Source organism: Podarcis liolepis, assembly GCF_965112155.1.
Source record: "Podarcis liolepis genome assembly, chromosome: 9".
Classification (NCBI taxonomy): domain Eukaryota; kingdom Metazoa; phylum Chordata; class Lepidosauria; order Squamata; family Lacertidae; genus Podarcis; species Podarcis liolepis.
Window position 1 is genome coordinate 60,140,347 of NC_139564.1, and position 21,622 is coordinate 60,161,968.

A 21,622-nucleotide genomic window follows, 5' to 3' on the forward strand; every position below is an offset into this window, starting at 1 on the left:
AAGAAAAAGAGCATACATACTGCAGTTAATGTCAGTAAAAACAGAATTATAAGAAATTGACTAACCTCACCTTTAAATGTGAACATGATCTGCATTAGTCATTAAAAGACTGAGGAAAAATACATTAATATACTTCTAGAGAAATGAAGTTAAAATATTCAATTTATGAAACAGGTCAGTAGACCTTACCTCATATTAAATATATGACTGGGAACCTTAAGATACAGAAGTTTGCCATCTACTACTGGAAATGTTGGAGAATATCCACTGTGTATGCTATAATGTCTAGCACTTCATATGCTATGTTAGAATCCAAGAAGCTTCTATAGTCATTTTTAAATTATCCGATTTGTTAATGTAACAGTATGCTCACAACATGACAGATGGAATAAGTGGCTTTTATTTTGCTAGAATGGCTGCTTCAGTTGTCTTGGTGTGATTTAGAAATGAGTATACTAGTTCACATGGGGTCAGACTTCAACTTTTCTAGGAGCAATCAAGACAAGAGAGCACAACAGGAAGACTCTAGACTAAGTGCATTCTCCTTAATTTCATTGTGACAAGCCTCTAAACAGTGGATTTATCTGATTGAGAGGTCAGTAAAAGGAAAGGAAAAAGCAGAAATCATGTAGTGAGAGAAAGAGAAAAGAAAAGAAAAACAACGGGGCTTGCTTTTAAGTTGTTGCAGTATTTTTGAATCCTACAATTGTAAAGACTTCAACTTGAGGTTGACAAAAAGTATTAAAAACTAGAACCTTTTATCACAGCATGCCTTATCACAACCAACAAGAACACACACACAAATGCCCATCACATACTGTGCAGATTCTGATTATCATGTATGGGCTTAATAAACTGATATCAACAAGCCTTCTACTAATAGGTGGAACCCCTTTGATTAAGCCATGATTAAACCAGGAAGTGTCTAATTAACCATAGTTTTCCATTTCAGAAGAAATGGAGAAATACTGTTACTAACTTTGACACAAGCCAGGATACTAAAACAATGACCCTTCTGGTTTAATTGCAGCTTACACAAATTGGGCAGTGAACAGGCTGTACAAATGGACAAAAGATTCATTCATAGTTTGTCTTATTAAGCTCAGATATGATTGACTGAAGTAGGACACTCTCTTTCAGAGCTGTAAATTCAGAACTGAGTAGCTTGATATTCATATATCAAAACATTGTTCAGTATTCTTTAAATCACTGCCCATAAATTTATATATTTATATTTTTCTTCTTACCAAGAACAGCTGGCACCCACATTTTTCTTACTTCACTTAATCAACTTAGCCTTTAATATCAACAATATGCAGATTACCAGCCTTTTATCTAGCTGAAGTATTGATTAAAAATATAGCCAATGAAGCAAAAGGTCCCTTAATCTTCCATAAGAAATGTTAGAGGTGAAAGGAACAGATGGCAGGCTATAAGATCTCCAACTACATTGATCATCTACTTTGCTTAATGTTTCCTGACAAGAATACAATAACTTAAGTGCTTATCTATCAATGGCCAAAAATGCACGGAGATAGACACTAACCATTTTTCCTGGTTAATTAGGATTAAGGCATTTGTTGTGCTGTAGTTCAAAGGTAAAGGATAAAATTGGTAAAATGTATTATGAAATAATTGTATGCTCCAGGCATTCTTAACAACAACAACAACAACAACAACAACAACAACAACAACAACACTTCTGCAAAAAGGCTAAATAACTCCCAGGGATTGTATTTTCAATGAAATCTTGAAAGCTATGCTTCTAAATGTAAAACAATGAACAAGTTACTGGGGCACAACTTGATGTGTGTGCTATCTAATAAAGCAATGCACTCAGATTTCATCACAACAACTTCAGTAGCTTTATCTATATGAGAAATGGCAACACAGGAAATAATTCAAGCATGCTTTTAACTTCAGTGTCTCTTCAATGACCTAGTGAGCTTGAAAAAATATTATGCAGAATGTGGATTTATGCATACAGTATTCCTTTTCCAGAGTTGTGTTTGGGAAGCCTATTTGCACATCTCTCACAGCTGAAAAATTGTACAGATTATATCTGTGAACATGTTATCTGTAGTGTCCCAAATATTATCAGATAATTTAGAATATACATAGAACATTACTACAGAGATGCTTTATGGGAATAAATAAAATGAATAAAAAACAGGCATTGATAAAATAGAACTGGGCCCCCCATTGTTCACTAGAAAATTCTATCTAGCATCTTTGGTCTGAGTAAGCGCAAAATATCGGTGAAAATATATAGTTATACACATTTTCAGATTAGGTACTTCAAAATACTCACCTGAACATATTTACCAATGATTTTTATAATTTCCAAATTGAACTGCTTCACTGGTGCTGCAGACAGGTCAATGTGACTCAAAAGGCTGTAAATGATTTGCAGTAAAGATTGCTGCATGCTGGATAGACCTTTCTCTAGCAGCTAAAAACAAATGTATAAAAATTGATTTAATCTGTTGTCTTCAAAATAGCAGAAATTTGCTTTAAATTAGTAGTTTTGCTTATGTGACATTTTTTTTTCAATGTAAAAGAATTCTGATACTGGAAACAGAAAACTATTGAACTAAACTGTATTTTCCAAGTCCAATATTTTTTTTTAAGCAGTTCCAACCTACCACCTTAAAAGGGAAACCCACAGAATTTACCCACCGGGAAACCTGTCTGCTTGAGATCTGAAGCACACGTGTTTCTGTAGGGGAGACCCATGCAAATCCAGTGGCAGGAGCAGTGGACTAGCATTTGTATCACCTTAAATTTGCTGCCACTGCATCTCTTCTACTCTCCATCTCAGTATGCTGGCTGCAGACTCAGCCAGATGATGGTCATGTAGAGAGCACAGCAACACCAACCCATCCACAGTTACAACTAGCTAAGAATATTGGACTGTGACCAGGGAGATTAGGGTTCAAAGTCCCAATCAGCCATGAAGCTCACTGGGTAACCTTAAGCTAGTCACTCTCAGCCTAAACTACCTCACAAGGTTATTGTGAGGAGCTCTATCTTGAGCTCCTTGGAGGAAAAGGGGGCATATAAATGTTACAAATATAAAATAAATAAAGTGACACAGGGTTCCAGGTAAGGCGAGGGGGAAGAAGATGAAGGAACAGTCATTCTGGACTTTCTGTGGATAGCAGGGTCCCTGTCTCTTTCCAAATCATGAAACCGGAAGGGAGATAAGCATTGCCAAGTCAATAACATGAACCACATTGGAGTAGATCAATCTCTTACACAGGAAGAAAATCCCTTACTCCAAACCTATTTGACATTTATCTATGAAAGGACAAAATGCTCAGCTTTATTTAAGTGGGAAATAGTATAGCACAGGCATGTCCAACAGGTAAATTGTGATCTACCGGTAGGTCACTGGTAGATCATTGGCTCCCCCGAAAGAAGCTGAACAACTGTGGCTCCCCTAAAAAAAAAGCTCAACATTTTCCCTCCTCCCTGAAAAAACTCAACAACTTTGACCTGAACCCAGAAAAAGCGGGTAGATCACTGGTAGTTTTTAACTCTGTGAGTAGATCACAGTCTCTTGGGAATTGGCCACCCCTGGTATAGCACAATTGAGAGAGACACTTTAAATCATGTAAAATGATATATTATTTCATTACCTCCGCAAGGTATGTTATAAGATTAAAAGTAGTTTCTGAGAAGGAGTCATGCAAATATCTACACACTACATTAATCCAGTTAGAACAGTCTCTGGAATAACTGTGTGTACTGTATAAACTCATCATATGAGCCAAATTAGCAAGAGTTGGCGACTTCTCCTCTGCACAAACCTATGAAACACAAAACGCAAAAATATTTGTTATGTGAACATCTTTTAAGTATAGTTTTTGAATTTACAAAAGGCGAGGCCTTATAAGAAGCTTATGGTCAATAAAACTGAGGACGTTACTATGAAAATCTGTAAGACTGCTGGTATGCAGCAATACTGTTAGAAAACCAAATCATAAAGGCTATTTCTAGGTTTATATCCAATAAAGTGGATTGTACCAGAAATATATCGGTCATCAAACAAGAGTTTGCGCTGTAGCATCAACCATCAAATCATTCAGCTATTTATCTAGTGCATCCTCTACAATGTTTGTCTTGCACATTATTTCCAATATCTGATGGTGTGATTTCTATCCCACTCAGCCCGCCACACCCTCAATAAAAAAGTGCTCCACCACATGGCCACATTAACATAACAATCAGGCCTTCTTTTATTATACAAAGTAGTCTGAACTACCATTGTTGAATTGTTGCATAACATATTATCACCATTATGTGTCTCTAAAATTTTAAGATTAAACTGCAATAGTCAGTTTGAAGTAACTCAGCTTCCCTAGATAAACTTCGGAATTGTTCTTGGTTCTGTGATATTTGCATAAAGTTTGACTAACAAACATTAAGGAAACACTTCTCCCCCCTTTGACTATTTTAAGAATAAATATGCCCTTTGGGAAGAAATTTAATTACACTCTGGCACCTCATTTAATGTGGTTTCCCAAGTGTTCTATCATTCATTCAGGCAGACTATTACTGCCTCACCCCTCCCTGCCTTGCCAACATATTGGGAGAACAAATAGCTCATTAGTAAAAGCAGATGTTTAATCACATTTCCATCTCTGCCTTCACTATGGAAGCCAAAAGTAATTTTCTGAATGGTGTCAGTCTGCTACATACCTTGGCTATTCTGTCGGCTGTTTCTTTACAGAACTGAGTTGGGTTATCAAAATGTTGGATTAGATGAGGCAATAAACACAAGATGTTAAGAGGAAATCCTGCACGGAAAAATATGAAGCATAATTTATCTGTACAAAAGCATTCCCAGTGTTTTCTGACCACTTTCTCCAAGAATTCTGACCTGGAAAAGCTATCTAAAACCACTAAGTATGAAACTTAATTCTCTGAGAAATCTTACTATATCATGCCATTATTACAATGTCTCTCTGTATAATATTTGTCTTTTACAAAAAACCAAGACAAGCCTGCTGGATCATGCCAGTGGCCCATTTAGTCCAGCATCCTGTTCTTACTGTGGCTGCCCTGATGCTTATAGGAAGTGGGCAGGCAGGACCTGAGGGCAACAGCACTCTCTTGTCCTGCGGGGCCCGGCAACTGGTCTTCAGAAGCATACTGCCTTTAAAGCTGGAGGTGGGCAGTGGACTGTTGTCCTGGTGATTGTCTGAGCTGCTAAGGGAAGTAAGAAGTACACAGACTGACCCTTGCAGGAATCGACCTCAGTGTCCAAATGGGTCACCTCAGGAGGAGCAGGATGGAAGAAGGAGAAAGTGAGAGGAAAGAAACTGGGGAGCGGTGGAGAGGAGGAGAGATATTGCTGCCTTTTGGTAAGAAACTGTGGGTGGGAGAGAGCGTATTTTGGGAGGGGAGAGGAGATATTCTGCCCCTCGTGGGGTGAGATACTGTGATCTGAAGAAGAAAGGACACATTGCAGTCTTGGGGAAGGAAACAGTCAGGGAGATGGAGGTCAGTGAGTGGAGTGACAAGGGAATATAATCTTAATCTAGTTCTGGTATCTTTTTCCTCTACACTGTTATGAACTTTTCTTTTATAGTGCACCATTCGTTTTTCAAGTCAGTTTTACACAGTTCCTCAATTAATTAGCTTCACAGTTCAGTACAGCGTGGCTCCATACATTTACATTTTAAAAGTGTACCTGCTAACTGGGAGGGATCCACCAACGTATGTTTGGAGACTGTGATAAGTTTGCTGAGCAAGTGAACAGTCATTTCCTGCGTAGAAACAGAAGTAAAACCTTTCAGGAACAGCTGCTGAAGGCCTGGAAAGTTATTCCATTTTAATTTACTCTGCATCTTCTCAATCTTTTCTCTACTCTCAGATTTATCCAGAGGCAAGTGAACAAGAAGTTTGTTGAGCAGCCTGAGAGCCAGGAGGTATTCATATTCATAATCGGATTCTAGCAAAGACGCGGCAATCCAAAATATGGTAGCCATCAGGTTCATCGGATCAGTAGTGGGCTGCACATCGTGCATTCCTCCCTCTCTCAGGGAGGAAAGGCTTCTAGTCCTTGCTAAGCTGTTGGGATGATTTATCCTTCCATCCATTATATCCAGTGTGTTGCTCCTGCGACGATCGCTCTTCCGATCAACTATTAAACTCAGTCTCAAAGAGTTGCTTCTCATGTTACTATAATAGCCTAAAAAGTTGCCACTGCTAATGGGGCTTGTGCTTAGGTTTATCTGACCAGTGCTTTTCCTGTTTGCTGCGTATTTGTTTCCCAATAGTGGATCGTAATATGAAGCGCTGAAATGAAAAGAGAATATGGCACGTTAAGAGTCACATTCCACACTCACATAGCACTAAAAAAAGGGAGGTTAACATCCTTTAATTTCAGATACTGAATGAGCAACCTTGTACAATCTGGTTCTTTTGCTTGCTTGATGATACTAGAATAAACTGCATGTTTCTTGTCTTGAACAGAACAACAAAACTTTACTCCCAACATTTTAAACACCAGCAGGTCTAACTAGAGCTTCAGCACAGGAAAGAAAAATGCTGATTTCTTCAGATCACCATGAAACACTGGTAATCTAGACACTTCTCTATTCAGAGAGTTAGCTCCAAAATCCTCATGCACAAACAGAAGAAACATATGAATGTTTATGGGGATCGTGTATGACACCCACCTCCCATTCTAGCTCACTGTATTCTATCACATCCTCCTCTGGAGCGTCTTTGACCTTCTAGAATTGTTTTTCAGGTGGCTTGGCAAAATTCCATTTTTCTTTAAAATATTTATATCCCATCTTTTCAGATAAAATCCTCATGAGGTGCCTTATAGAATCATAAAATTGCAGAGATGGAAGAGACCCTCAGGGGCATCTGGTCCAACCCCTTGCAATGAAGGAATCTCAACTAAAGCATCCGGACAGATATTTTAAAAAACACTAAACTGAATACGGTATATAATCCAAACCAAATTATGCAATATACACCACAAGCCAATTAAGAAAAGACTTGACAAAATTAGAACAAGTCTTCATGGCCTGTCTAAAAACAACTGAAGAAAAGCTTTACAAAGCTCTTGGGAAAAGGAGTTCCAAAAATGTGGGGCCACTGCAGAAAAGACCAGGGGGGAGAGAAATCAGTTTTTTGTTGTATATATGTGTTTGGATGCACTCTGAATGATAAAAGCGTCAAACTTAAGCATATGTACCTACATCTTTTGAAAAACAATGGGCCTTACTTGTGAGTATATATGCATAGGATTTCACTGTAAATCCTACATTCTGAATTTACGAACTTATGGTTTATGTGTATCAATCATGCCAGCTTCAGTCAGTTTTTGCACACTTCAGAGTACTTTAGCTAGTGGAAAGGAAAGGGAATTGTGTATGGCAAGCTGTGTTAAACAGTCCCCCAGCCAACAGTTTTGGTCAACAATTCCATTCATTTTGGGGTCTGCAAGTAGATACGTCTGGGGTTTTTTCAACTTCTCTCTGCAACTACGACAGTCAGCTTCAGGGCCCATGCATCCCTTCCCTATCCATTACAAAGCAATTTCATAGCCAAGATGTTGCAAGAAACATTTCAGAAACAAACGAAAGTAAACTACCAGCAATTCTTACTGGGAAAGCGCAGCGAGAAGATCATAATGCTTCATGGTGTCTGCTAGTGTATCAACAGCTGACTCCAAGGTGAGAAGTAGTTCTATGACAAAACCCTGTAAAGGGGCGGGGGGGGGGGGAGAAAATTAGTGCTAGAGACAGAGGACAGAAAGTATATGATATATTTTATCAACAATGTATATTTCTTCCTTTGCTAGAAACTGAGATTGCACAGCATCTCTGACTTTATTTTCTGATACTGAGAACCCAGAGGGGAGAGTGCTCTTGTGCTTAAATCTGGCTTGCAGCTTTCCCACAGGTATCTGGACTAGATGGGCCAATGGCCTGATCCAGCAAGTTCTTCTTATGTTCTTCAGTTAGATGTGAATCCATCTGCCATTCTCTCATCCATTTAGGATGTGCAAAACATTGGGTCACACGTCACACCAAACCATGATTTAGTGAGATAAGGAGTCCTTGTAGGTCTCAGGGTTGGGTATTCCCCTCCTAGGTAGTTGGTGGTGTTTGATAGCCCCTTCTCCCACCTTTGGACCTGAACAATATACAGTGGTACCTTGGTTCTCAAACACCTTGGTTCTCAAACAACTTGGAGCCCAAACACTGCAAACCCGGAAGTAAGTGTTCCAGTTTGCAAACTTCTTTCAGAAGCCGAATATGCTCCGTTTTGAGTGTTATGCTTCCGATTTGAATGCCACACTTCTGTTTTGAGTGTTATGCTAAGGTCTGCCTGTTTTTGCTATTTATTTTGTGTTTTTGCAACTTTTTTGTTCTGTTTTTTGTGACTGTGTGGAACCCAGTTCAGCTACTGATTGATTGACTGTGTGACTGCAGTACATTGTTTATTGCTTTCATTTTATGGATCAATGGTCTCATTAGATAGTAAAATTCATGTTAAATTGCTGTTTTAGGGGGTGTTTTTAAAAGTCTGGAACGGATTAATCCATTTTGCATTACTTTCCATGGGAAAGTGCACCTTGGTTTTGGAATGCTTTGGTTTTGGAACAGACTTCCGATTAAGTTTGAGAACCAAGGTACTACTGTAGTATCATCAGCAAACATGGCCATCTCACTGCTCACCCCAACTCTAGATCAGGGGTCAGCAACCTTTTTCAGCCGTGGGCCGGTCCACTGTCCCTCAGACCATGTGGTGGGCCAGACTATATTTTGAAAAAAAATATATGAACAAATTCCTATGCCCCACAAATAACCCAGAGATGCATTTTAAATAAAAGGACACATTCTACTCATGTAAAAACACACTGATTCCCAGACCATCCGCAAGTCAGATTGAGAAGACGGCTGGGCCGCATAAGAATTCATTCATTTTTTTTTCCAAAATATAGTCCAGCCCACCACATGGTCTGAGGGACAGTGGACCAGCCTACAGCTGAAAAAGGTTGCTGACTCCTGTTCTAGAACGACAACTCTTTTCACTACTATCTGCCTCAGTTCCTCAGACTTCCTTCCTGCAAAAGTTAGTTCAGTTGCTGGGATCTGCCTTCTATCTTCCACTGTGAAGACAGAAACAAAGAATTCATTCATCTTCTGTGCAATCTTTTTATCCTCCTTTAGAACACTTTAGACTCTCTCGCTCCTGAGAACTAAAAGCTGCTGAAGTTCTCCCCTCAATCTGTTTAGGAGGAGAAGAGGGGAGCAAAGGAGCGTGAGCTCTAAGTCACATTTCTGCTTATGTGCAGCTTCCTATACCACAGTTTAGTGTGATGCGCAAACTGGGCCTTTACCTTACAGAGTCGTATTTCTGTCTGAAGGAAACTTAGGCCTGTTTCAAACATCTGGTAAATCGCATATTTACACCATCAAGTAATGAGTGAACAAGGAAAAAAGGTACTCTTTAAAACTGATCCAAAAGAAACAATAAATGCAAATACCTGAGCTTCTTCTCCTGCATCTCCAACAGTTTCTACAAGCCTAGATAGAATGTCAGAAAGTGTGGCTGCAGAAAGAGGTTGCTTCAGTGCTCTGAAAATCTGAAAGGATCTTCCAGCATAATGCCGAGAGGAGCAAGAAAGTGCAGTTTGCAGAGCAACTTCGCTGAGATGGTGCTCTAACTGAAATCCAACTGTAAGATAAAGTTAGTAGTAAGAATGTGGAGTGAGGACCGAGGTTCAGGAAGGATTCTGAGTTCACAAGCAGGCTTTACCCGCAGCCATAGGCTGTGTAGACATTTGCAAACAGTGAGTGATACCTTATTCTCAAAGCTTGAAGCCAGGGTCAGAGTTGCACAGGAGGGAGATGGCAAGAAACACAGATTACGCATCCTCAGTAGCAACGAGACGGTTGTACTTACTAGGTATATATTCTTCAATAAACCCAATATTCCCCATTCTGCCTTCATTCCCCTGAATACTAGGGGAAATTAAACATATACAGTAATATCTCCGCGAATGTCCACCTTGTCTAGCGTCTGCTTCAGCGAACGTCTGCAGCAAACCCAGAAGTACTGGAATGGGTTACTTCCGGGTTTGCCACTTGCGCATGCGCAGACACAGAGCTTTGCCCTGCGTCCTTTTCAGCTAGCAGCCGGGGCTCCGGAACGGATCCCAGTCACAAAACAAGGTGCGAATGTATATCTGAACATATATCATGAACATTTTCTTATATAGGAGCTGTACAGTATTTATTTTTAAGGAATGTTCTTTTACTGAATTTACTGAATACTGTACCATACTTCAGCTTTTTCAACCATACCCATACCTGAACTTGACTGTTTAAATGCAGAAACAACATGCTTTAGGAATACAGTTAACTGCTCAGCGCTCTTTATGCTTGGATTCTTTGCTGAAACATCTTCATGGTTCCAAAGTGGTCCTCGTTTCCTAGGAGTAACAAATAACCAAGCCCAAATCTCATTTCTCAGAAATATTAGGAACATTCAGCATAAAGATGGAAGGCTTCCTGTTTTACCCACAAGCAATTTCCAATATAAAATGCAGTCGCTGTTAACAAGTATACAGCAATTCTGAAGACGTGTAAAGCCTTCTTGTCCGAAATGATACTGCGACATTTCTAAACACCACCTGGATTATTTTTTTGGTCCTAGGAAGTGTTTATCAACACTTCAAAGAAGAACAGAATTCTAAGATTGTATGAGAAATTCAAGGTGGGGAAACATACCAGTAAGGCTGCCAAAAAAAAAGAACTATGAAGGGCTTTACTTATGAAAGATAAATATAATATACTTAGTAGCTTTCTAATAGCATAAGTGTCCTACAAAGCAAGATAGGTTAGCCAAACTGATCACTACTCAATGCAAGAGCTTTAAACCATAATGTACCTCCTGAAAGCTCTGATGTTAAAGCACAAGCCTATTTGCCTTTTTCTCTTTACATTCACAATGGGACTGAAAACATTGCATGCTTGTATTTTCATACAGATAAGTAACAGCAGCTGACTTTTAAATGTTACCTTGAAGTAATAAACTCCATAAGTGATTTCATTTTCTCCTCTTGCTCTCCTGAAATGTCAACTTCACTGAGGATGGTGCTATGCATATGAGAAATGGCAGCACTGGTATTTCCTAAACTGATGCTAGAAGAGGTAGAACTTGAACTGAGCCCTGAGTCTGTCATTGGGGAGGGCTGGTGATCCGGTATAAAATCATTCACACCTAATTATAAAAAGAAAAAATGAGTTCCCATACAGTAAAATGGCAGTCAAGATCTACTTTATTAATTCATTCAATTGAAAGCATTTTTAGCAGCTTAATATTTAAAAATCTCTAAAAGTGATACAAAAATACAACAGAAAACAATAAATCAGTGTCATATAAACATAAAGAAACAAAAACCAGCAAAACAGTATTTAAAAAAGCAGGAATTTGGCACTAGCAGGATTTAATTTAATGGGTTAGGGAATTTTTGAGCAAAACAATGCGTCTTCACAAGTTGTTACTAACATATGTTAGAAGCGCAATTTAATAAAAATAGAAACAACAAAACCAAATATTTTCGTGAGATCAACTACTCTTTGTGATTATATTGTATGACAAAGTGCTGCCATCTGCTGGAAAGTAATAGAGAGGGCCCAACTGGTGGGGATATTATGAAGCCTTGAAGGGGTCTGGAGAGAGATCTTCTCCCCCGATTTGGTACCAGCCTATACATGCTTTGCCCGTTGCTCTCACCCTGATCCATTCTGCAGGAACAAAATTAATCCTCTCTCCACTGTGCAGGAGGAAAAGAGGAGACAGAGGGGCATACAACCCAAAGGCTTGCCTAGGCTCATTTCCTTCTCCTACCTTCCTCAGTTGACAAGACCCATCTGCTCCTCACTTCCCTCTACAGCATGTGCAGAAACCCCCTTCTTGACCGTTGGATCCACTGTTGGTCTCATCTGCTCAATGTGCCAGAGCCTGTCTTCTGACGAAGAGGAAGTCCCTATCTCACTGAAGGTTTGAGACCCATTGGCTATTTTCACCTGGTTTAGCCGGCCAATCGAAGCCGTTTCCCAGGGTGTGGCCACTGACAGCTTCTAGGAGCCATAGGTGAAAGCTGAGTGCAGGGAATGGACCAAAGGTGGGTAAACCCTAGAAGGAGCACCATGTGTCCCCCACTAGAGGTACTATCCCTTCTTAACGGATAATGCACCTTCATCAACCAGCTATGCACTGGTGGGAAATAGCTTTTATTTTCAATGGCTAAAGTGTATGGTGTCATTGGCATTATAACACTTTAATCTCATTACAATATAATGTTGCAATATTTCTTCAGAAATATTTAATTCATTTAATGTACCTGTGAATATGTAATCCAAATGTGCTGTTTGTTTGACAGTGAGCACCCGGGGTTCATTAAACTCCCTGTTCCTGAGAAGGACAGAAGCCACAGACTGGACATTACTGTTAGAGCCCATCGCTATCAATAAATGCAACAGGAGGCGTTTACAGTGTTCGTATACTTCAGGATGGTGGTGATCAAGTCCTGTAAGCAATAAAGTTAATGTTAGATGTACCACAGCAACAATGACATCACCCTTATGATCCTTTGTACTATTATAATTTAAATGCAAGTTTGCTACACTAAACGTATCAAGAGGTCTACCATGGGGGGGGGGAGTCAGTGACGTATATAATCTCTCATTCATTATTATAATGTATACAATGCGCAGGAGTTATAAATATGTGTTTTCAAACTACAAATATTTTTATGCAATATAAAAACAAGAGTTCTCCCCCTTGTGATCCTTGGCTACTCCATTTCAAAATTTGTGCTTTACCTCCGATTGCCAGAGTTGTCTTACTTTAACATAGATAAGCCACCTCTTTTGTAGTGATTAAAAGGCAAGAGCACAAAACGATGAGCTAACATTGTCTCTCAGTTTTAATAAAGATGTCATTACCTATAAAAACTGCATGAAGCAAGAGGTGCAGATAGGTTCCCCAGTCAACCTTCACACTGTGGTCAATTATCAAGTCAGTCAACAAAATCACTGCTATGTTACACCTACAAGCAAAAACAATTAGTAAGGTTAAAAGAACAGAACGCAGAAGCAGTTTCTTTTAAAGATGCAATACTTTTAAATGAAACTTTGATAGTAGTCTAGTTACATTATTACTATTTCCTATAAAGTTCCCACCAGTCAAAACAAATCTGATTCTTTCAGGAAAATTGACTTGAAAAGCATTAGTTATGATGATACAGACAACATTTGAATACGAAGTATGCCTTAATATGACCGTGCCACAGCTTAACTGCTTCTATTTAGGAAGCAAATCTGAATTCAGTTTTCTGATCATGTTCAGTGCCGAGGCAATACAGAATCAAAAACTTGTAAAGGAAGGTTTAGTACACAACTATTGTTACTACTCTTTCAGACAGGAGGGATACTCAGAACGTTGGTGGTCACTAACATCTTAACGCTAAGAGCAGCCCTGCAAAAATAGACCAAAAATCCACCCAAAATCAGAACAAGGGAATTGTTTCCAACAGTGGTTAGGCAGATGCATTTGGGAAGTCCTCTCAGGTGAATAATTCAAGGGTTCTCTCATGCTGTACAGACCTAGGAATGAGTATACAGAAGTACCAATAACTCTGAACATGAAGGCTCTATCATGATTAATAGTTGTTGATTGACAAGAATTCAGACCTAGCTTTGTCAAAGGACAGGTCAACCCGAATTTTTACTTCCACCATACATTTGGGAAAACAAAAGTTAGAGCAAAAGGCCTCATTGCAGAAAGCCATTTGGAGCTGAGGAACCACCTGCAACCTGAGAGTCTTCCTGGGTGAGATTTCCCCAAGATAGTAACAAGACAATAGGCCCTCTGATTTGGAAAATGGAACTTCTCGGTCGTGGCGCCCGCCCTGTGGAAAGCCCTCCCATCAGATGTCAAGGAAATAAACATCTATCTGGCTTTTAGAATACATCTGAAGGCAGCCCTGTTTAGGGAAGTTTTTAATGTTTGATGTTTTATTGTATCTTTAATATTTTGTTGGAAGCCGCCCAAAGTGGCTGGGGAAACCCAGCCAGATGGGCAGGGTATAAATAATAAATTACTACTACTGCTACTACTACTTTGGCAATGTGACCCCAAAGGCAGAGAGACTCAAGAAGCATGGGTTGAAACTTTTCCCCTACAAAGACCATAATTTAAAATATCGGATACTAACCATTCCTCCTGTGTAAGGCGCAAACAGCTGACCTTCCCATCTCTTCGGGAAGGGGCAATTGTGACATGCACGCTGAATATTAAAAGGAACTTGCATTGTTTCCATTTACTTTTATTGCTTACCTATGAAGAGACATGCCTGGGGAGGTTGTTTCAGGCAAATAATCTACCAGCGGTGACCAACAGCCCCCTGAAGGTGGAAATGGTAAAGGCTCCCCTTCATTGTGCTCCATCACTTTCAGCCGCCAGTTTGAGTACAGTGGCATTGAATCGCCTATCAAAAGTATTCATTTTATAGTTGAATATTAGAGTTCAGTTTAATGCATTCATGTTAGCAGAAACAGGTTCTTTTCAAATATGCATTCAGTACCATTGCATTCCATGCAATTCCCAATACTGTTCTGCATTCCAAAAGTTGCTTCATACATGACAGTCTCTCTCCCCCCACCACACACAAACCTATTATATGTTCTGAGCTGATCGCATGGAAGGATGTTCCCATGTGTTTCTGGAAGCTATTACCATGAAAGCCTGACACTGATGAAAAAAGAACCCGCTCACAAGCAAAGAAGAGAAATATAAAAATGGCACAGGAAGAAAATCCATACATTCAACAACAGGGCAATTTTAAAAAAAATGATTCCAATGGCTTTCCACAAAAGAGAGTAAAATAAAGGTAAAGGTAAAGGTAAAGGTAAAGGACCCCTGGATGGTTAAGTCTGATCAAAGGCAACCATGGGGTGTGGCGCTCATCTCGCTTTTCAGGCCAAGGGAGCCGGTGTTTGTCCACAGACAGCTTTCTGGGTCATGTGGCTGGCATGACTAAACCACTTCTGGCACAACGGAACACCATGATGGAAACCAGAGTGCATGTTAACGCCATTTACCTTCCCACCACAGTGGTACCCGTTTAGCTACTTGCACTGGTGTGCTTTCGAACTGCTAGGTTGGCAGAAGCTGGGACAGAGCAACGGGAGCACAGCCGATCACACAGATTTGAACTGCCAACCTTCTGATTGGCAAGCCCAAGAGGCTCAGTGGTTTAGACCACAGCGCCACCCGCGTCCCTTTTACAAAAGAAAGTAAGTTGTACTCAACCTGTTCCAACCATAGACAGGATTGGTCTGGGGAGGGGAGAGGCTCCCCTCCCCCCAGATAAGTGGCAGTAGGCTGTTTAAGACCCTGCCTGTCACCCCCAGAGGCGTCATCCCATATCAGAGGAATCCGGTGTCTGGATCCAGCAAAAACAACCATTTTTGCCATAAACTCTTTCAGCTGACACTGTTCATGTACGTAATTAAAACATGCATTACTAAGGAGACTGTAAAATTATTATTTTTACTTTTCTCTTCTTCATATGATCCTCCAGAACTGCTGCTATAACGAGATTCTAGCCTGTGGTGTTGGCGGTTCAGATTGCTGTTTAGTCCACTGTAGATATCTAGATGTACATAGCTAAAGGAATAAAAATAATGGTGTCAACTAGAGATATACATTTGTTTCTTAAAATGTAGCACTGTCATCTTTTGTTCAAGGTCGATATATAATATTCATAATTATTCAACATTATGTCTCATAATTTACAACCATCCCCCTTCAACCTCCACGTTCTACTAAGGGACCCGCAACAAGCCATTTTAAAAAACTGTGCCTTGACTGGCTACATTTTTTGTAATAAAAAAGGCTTATTTTTATTCCAGTTCCCAGTACTGTTATTCTTTGAGGTACTACTTACTTTTCATCAATGCTATCTTTTGCATGCTTAATGTCAGGATTACCATCAGTGGGCGCCACCATTGTATTGCTACTGGAAGTGGTTCCTGAAATTTGAAGTAACAGCGTATTTAGGATGAAAAACTTATGAGATGTACATGAATTATGGAAGTTACTTAAACATCCTGACCTATTACTTTGTTTTGATCTGCATATGAACCCTACTTTTCAAGCCTGTGCAAATGAAAGATGAAAGCCATGCAGCTAGATGTGCATCCCCAGATGTGCTTTGGATTTGTTTTTCTTGAAATCCCCACCCCATTCCACCCCCGGGCACAATATAACATGGCAAACCTTTGAAACCATTTGTGACTGGGTTTGCAAATAAATGCAATACATACTTTCAGTGATCCTGTTCCTGATTTTTTTAATACACATTTTTAGGGACGAAGAGAAGAGCTAATGCTTATCTGCTCTTTTGTCGTTGATCTTTCAAAGCTTCCAAACATTATTTTGAAATAGCGCTGCATCTAGAGCTCATCTTCTCCCTTCCCCAGTTCTTTGAAATGGTGAGGGAGGCAGCACCAGGTAAACTATTCATGTCACCCAAACTCCTCCCAAACAAGTATTTTCCCTCCATTGTTCATAACACAGGTATTTAACAATTCAGATTTTTTAAAAAATAAGGTTAAAATAAAGCTTCATACTTAAATAACGTAAAAATTTATACCAGGCTTTTTATCTAACAGACCTGCAGATATAGGGTGGTATATAAAGTCTATCAATTAATCAATCCCAAATATATCCACTTAAGTACAGCAAATGATTGGTTAAATTCATACCCTCACCTGAGGTGACAGAAGGGATTTTGTAACTGGAAGTGATGCGATAATATGGTGGATTATCCATATGAGTGACTCCAGAACTGACTGGATCAGTAAGCTGCAACTCAGTCACCAGCTCTTCCAAAAGCTGCATGGTTTTATCTCTACCCAGGTAAACAATGACTTTCTTCACCTGCCATTCAAACAAATCACTAAACATGAAGTCTGACATTGCTTGTGTATAAATATTAAGTTAGGAAAACATTTATGTCTTATATTGGCAATCAAATTACATAAATACTGCCCCACCAGCACACATAGATCTTAAACCAGGGGTGGCTAGCACATGGCCTGGGAATGTATCTTGCCCCTGAAAAGGTTTTGTGCCCCCCAGAAGCCCCCTAAGATGTCATTGTAATTATTCTAGGGTGTGGTTTTTAAAAAAGTTATTGATTTCCCCAGTAGGTTCCCTCCTATGATACCTAATTTTTTGTCGTCTCCAAATTCCACTTTTCCAAATAAAAAACATACAATTAACTTTATTTTTTACAGGCTGCTCCTGTGATGCCCCCAAAAGTTTTTATGAGCTTCCAAGCATCCCTTAAATATGCTCATTGCATTTCTTTTCCCCCATGTTTTACTGACTGCTCCTCTAGGTCCTTCACTTTGATGCCAAAAGTTTTTGGGGGGACTCCAGTCCTCCCATTTTTGCTTTTTTACTGACTACACCTGCAGATCCCTTGCTGTGATTCTGTGATGCCAAAAAGCTCCTGTGACTGCACCTAAGACCTTCATGAAAATTCTGCTTTAAACTTTAAAGAAGAAAACGTTTAAAAACTGAAATTAAGATTGAAAGACAATGATTTTATATAGTGTAGAAGACTTGACATGTCCGCTTTTATATGTGACTCCAAGGGTTGCTCATGGGTCAACGTGGCCATTAGCCCCCAAAACGTTAATCTTCCTCGTCTTAAAACATCTTATAGCAACTGAATATTTTTCATTCTCTTTAATATTAAAGGATGTGTTCAATATAAAGAGAACAAAATAAGAACAAAAACCTAAATAAAACTCCACACGTATAATCAATATCAAAGATTTCTTCTTTACATCAAAGTGATTGAATATTATTAGTACACTTAGTTTTAAAATGTTATACGCAAACATTATTTCAGCCTTTGATGTTGTACTGCAATATTTCATGGAAGGGTCAATCAATGGCAATTTTGTAATTGACTTCAAAGGGTTATGGATTACATTCTCATAAAGGAAATACATTCTGGAAGTATTTTTCTCCTCCTCCAAAGGGCTACACAGAGTTATCCCATTTTATTTTTACAACCACTATACGAGGGAGATTGGACTATGTGTGTGAGAGAAAGTACCTGAAGGTGAGCTTTGGTGAAGCACAGATTTGAACCCAGCTGTTCTCTGTCAAAAAATTATCCCTTAGAAGTTATTCTTAAGTGAAACAGGGACATAACAAAGAGCTTCAGTGTCACTTACGTAAGGCAAGAGGCTAGGTTCACTGTTCACTCCACAAATGCTGATCAAAAAATGCAGAATTATTTTCAAATTCTTTGGCCAACTGTCTGCTAGAGTAATCCAGACGTTCTCGATTTCTGACCATGCCACTTCATCACCATACTAGAAAACAATGTTGAGACATTCATTTCCAACAAGTTCAACAATCTCATTCATATATGAGTGTTTGTGTATCTACCTGAAGAAAATAATTTAGTATGAGATATGTTTCAAAGTCAACAGTAAAAGAAACGATAAGCTTCATTTAACCAACTTAAACCCACAAACATTTCTAGGACTCTGAAGCTTGTTTAACAAACAACCATCAGGATTAAGTGTGTTAAATTTCACAATGTCATTGTTTGTCCTGTCCTGGCTTCCAAACCTGAGCCTTTCCTGTGCACACACCTTCTTCTGCCCTTCCTTCTCAGTGCACCACAATTAAACCCAGAAATCTTCAGATAACCATAGTTTCCTGTAGCATTCAAACCATAATTATAGTTTCTGGCATGTTTCAAAGCTGGTAACCAGTTTTTCCAATGTGAATGAAACTGGAAATGATGGTTCAACTGAAAAAGTTCTGGCATATTTTGGCACACTGAGAAGACAGCAGCAAAAGGGTAGCACAAGAATGGGATGTGCATGCAAAAGCATATCTGTGCTTATCTCCCCACCCTTTCTATCTAAATCCACGTTCTGAATCTAGATGAAGGCAAACAAATTGAAGCTTAGCCCAGACAAGCCAGATGTGCTCCTGAGCAGTCAACCTGTCTTGGATGGAGAAAGAAATCATATTTAGTGGTTTAGGTGGGGGAAGGATGGGTCCCTAAGCTTGAACCACTGGGAGATAGCTCACCATGCAAATTAGCAGCACTATGATATACTAATGAACTTTCTCAAAGTAAGTTTTAGCCTATTGCAACTCCTCTGTAACTTTTAGAACAATTTTGCAATTGAAAGTGTGAAACATCAGTGATTTGAGTTACACAGTGAAGTTCAGTATCCAGTACTAGCATTCCTACTAGCAACTGTATCACCTCAAAAAGGGAAATCCACTTAAGACCCAACCCTTTAGTTTACCTTTGCTGTCATATACATGAGGTTGTTTAAAACCAAAGCAGAAGCCTGTGGTGATCCCCAACCTTCGCCTCTTAGCCAGCGCCTGCTGTTCACCATCAGCTCTCTATCTTTCAAGGAATCCTCTTCATCTTCATCTTGTCGCCGAATTGTGGGCAAAGGTTTCAGATCCACCAATTCAATATTATTCATCCACGGTAGAAGATAGTGTAGCATCACCTGTCTTCCAGAGGGGTGTGCCATTTGAATTCTCTGGCTTACCTCTATATTCAATAATTAAAAGACAAACAAATCTGTGTGTTATGAGAAAAGATGCATTTTTGTTCGATTTCTTAACTGCAGAAACCCATGCTGAAAAATGTGAACTACTAGACTGAACAGAAGCAGTAAGGAGAATTATGTGCTTTAATCATACTGGTAGGAGGCTTAGATCAACAGTCATGGTCATATGAAAAAAGATGCGGTCTCATTTGTATGAATTCCTGCCTCTAGAGAGAAAAGGCAGCTGTGCAAAACTAGTGGGAAAGTACAAGGGCTTATGCTTTAGACAATCAAACATTGACTTAACAGGCTGAGAGATATAAAAAAGCATTTGACCATACACACAGCTCCTTTGTGTGACCTGCAATTAAACCAGAAGTCTATAAGTAATAAGCTAGTAATAAGTTTCCCAAATTGAATGAAACAGGATGATCAAAGGGACTGTGCACATGGGCAAAAGGAATAATTTGTGTTACCATTAAAAGCCTTCCTTCTTAAGTGTCAGGATTTGATACTCCTTACAGATCGAAGGCAGGAAACACTGAAATAAGGGAAATTGTTGGTGCTCATTCACTCCTTCGAATCTTCATTTCCTGCCTTTGCTCAAAGCCAAATACCAATTAGAGACCAAAGGGAGAATCCTCAAATCTTATCTTGCTTGTTAAGTTGAGGCATGAGTTTCACTTCAAAGCAGGCCAATGACTTGCTACACTAAAATAATGCACAATTGGGACTGTGCTATGCTATCAGAAATCAGTAAGACTACTTTTAACAATAAAGAAAGTCAAAGAGAGCTTGAAAGCACAGTAAAATGTATTCAGATAAGTTTAACGTTTCCTAAAAACAAACATCCTAGCATCGGCAAATGTTCTAATATACCTGAAAATATTGCAAGTGTTAATTCTGGGTATGTCCTTGCTAATTCTTCAGAAAGTTGATAATAGGACACAGAGTACAAATGTGGCAAAGGCGAAGGCTGGCTCAATATCCCATCTGTTCTTTGAACCTCAAGTTTATGAGCATAGCGAAACATCTTCGGCTCTAAAATCTAGAAAAATAAGATGTACAAAAAATTGCCTTGGGATATTAATTCAACAACGAAGAATATTATTTTAAACAATAAACATTGTTCATTCATAGAATACCAATCGGACATCTTGTATTAGGTCGGGGTCGGAATACTGATATTTGTTACCATGTTAACATTATGCAACAATATTATAAATAATCAATCTCAAACACTTATAGATCTTAATTTTCTAAAAGCCTTTCATACATACCTGTAAGAGCTGCATAGCAACTTCGTAGATAGCCCTAGAAGAGTCAGCTGCTTTAAATAATATAAGATTGAGAAGAGTAACTGTGTCACATTGGTAATCCCTGTAAAGAAAATGAAGCACAAACCACTTTGAGATGCTTAAAATGAACAAGCAAATTAACATTTAAAAAATAGTAACATCCATCTTAACTGATTCCCCCCCCCCCCCCCCGTGCTGTAACTTTATCTAATACCTGTTTTGGAATACACTGGCTATGGCTTTAAAGCATCCAGCTGCCACCCGCTTAGAGCCTGTATAGCAGCGATCTACAGCCCAGTACATGAGGTTACTCTGGTCGGGGTTGAGTTCCAACAGCAACATAACTGCCTCACAGCCAAGCTGATGAACCTAAAAACAATACAAGAAAAAAACTCAAGAGTTGCAACCAACAGTTTTAAGTTATTAACTGAACAAGAACTACAGAAATTTTATCTACCCATTTCCAGCAGTAAAGCTTTTAAAAATAAGTAGACTGATAATAAAGGTTTCTGGAATTAATTTACAAAAGCGTTTTGCCTTTTCCAATGTCAAGTCAGTGGTTAGATGAATTGATATTGTAAGGATGTTACCTTTTACATTGATAAATTATAGCTGACACCCCCCTCCATTGTCTTTTAACTCTCTTAGCAGATCTAACTCGTCTTT

General features: G+C 39.1%; 1 protein-coding gene across 12 annotated transcripts in view; it reads right to left on the reverse strand.

Moving 5' to 3' along the window:
- The window catches only part of FRYL (FRY like transcription coactivator), a 141,050-nt gene that overhangs the window by 26,186 nt on the left and 93,242 nt on the right, over positions 1-21,622 (reverse strand). For all 12 annotated transcript variants that reach the window (XR_014515795.1, XM_083459502.1, XM_083459503.1 and 9 more), the window contains 19 exons: positions 21,171-21,325; positions 20,939-21,038; positions 20,538-20,706; positions 19,401-19,660; positions 18,303-18,443; positions 16,821-16,989; positions 15,995-16,079; positions 15,602-15,714; positions 14,383-14,533; positions 12,990-13,093; positions 12,386-12,571; positions 11,058-11,259; positions 10,347-10,468; positions 9,521-9,711; positions 7,632-7,726; positions 5,699-6,306; positions 4,705-4,802; positions 3,642-3,812; positions 2,312-2,452 (listed from right to left, as the gene is read on the reverse strand). Coding sequence is in view for 11 of the 12 variants with exons in the window: in XM_083459502.1 (XP_083315628.1) it covers positions 2,312-2,452; positions 3,642-3,812; positions 4,705-4,802; positions 5,699-6,306; positions 7,632-7,726; positions 9,521-9,711; positions 10,347-10,468; positions 11,058-11,259; positions 12,386-12,571; positions 12,990-13,093; positions 14,383-14,533; positions 15,602-15,714; positions 15,995-16,079; positions 16,821-16,989; positions 18,303-18,443; positions 19,401-19,660; positions 20,538-20,706; positions 20,939-21,038; positions 21,171-21,325 (3,261 nt within the window). In the remaining variant the exon portion in view is untranslated. The remainder of the gene's footprint in view (positions 1-2,311; positions 2,453-3,641; positions 3,813-4,704; positions 4,803-5,698; positions 6,307-7,631; positions 7,727-9,520; positions 9,712-10,346; positions 10,469-11,057; positions 11,260-12,385; positions 12,572-12,989; positions 13,094-14,382; positions 14,534-15,601; positions 15,715-15,994; positions 16,080-16,820; positions 16,990-18,302; positions 18,444-19,400; positions 19,661-20,537; positions 20,707-20,938; positions 21,039-21,170; positions 21,326-21,622) is intronic.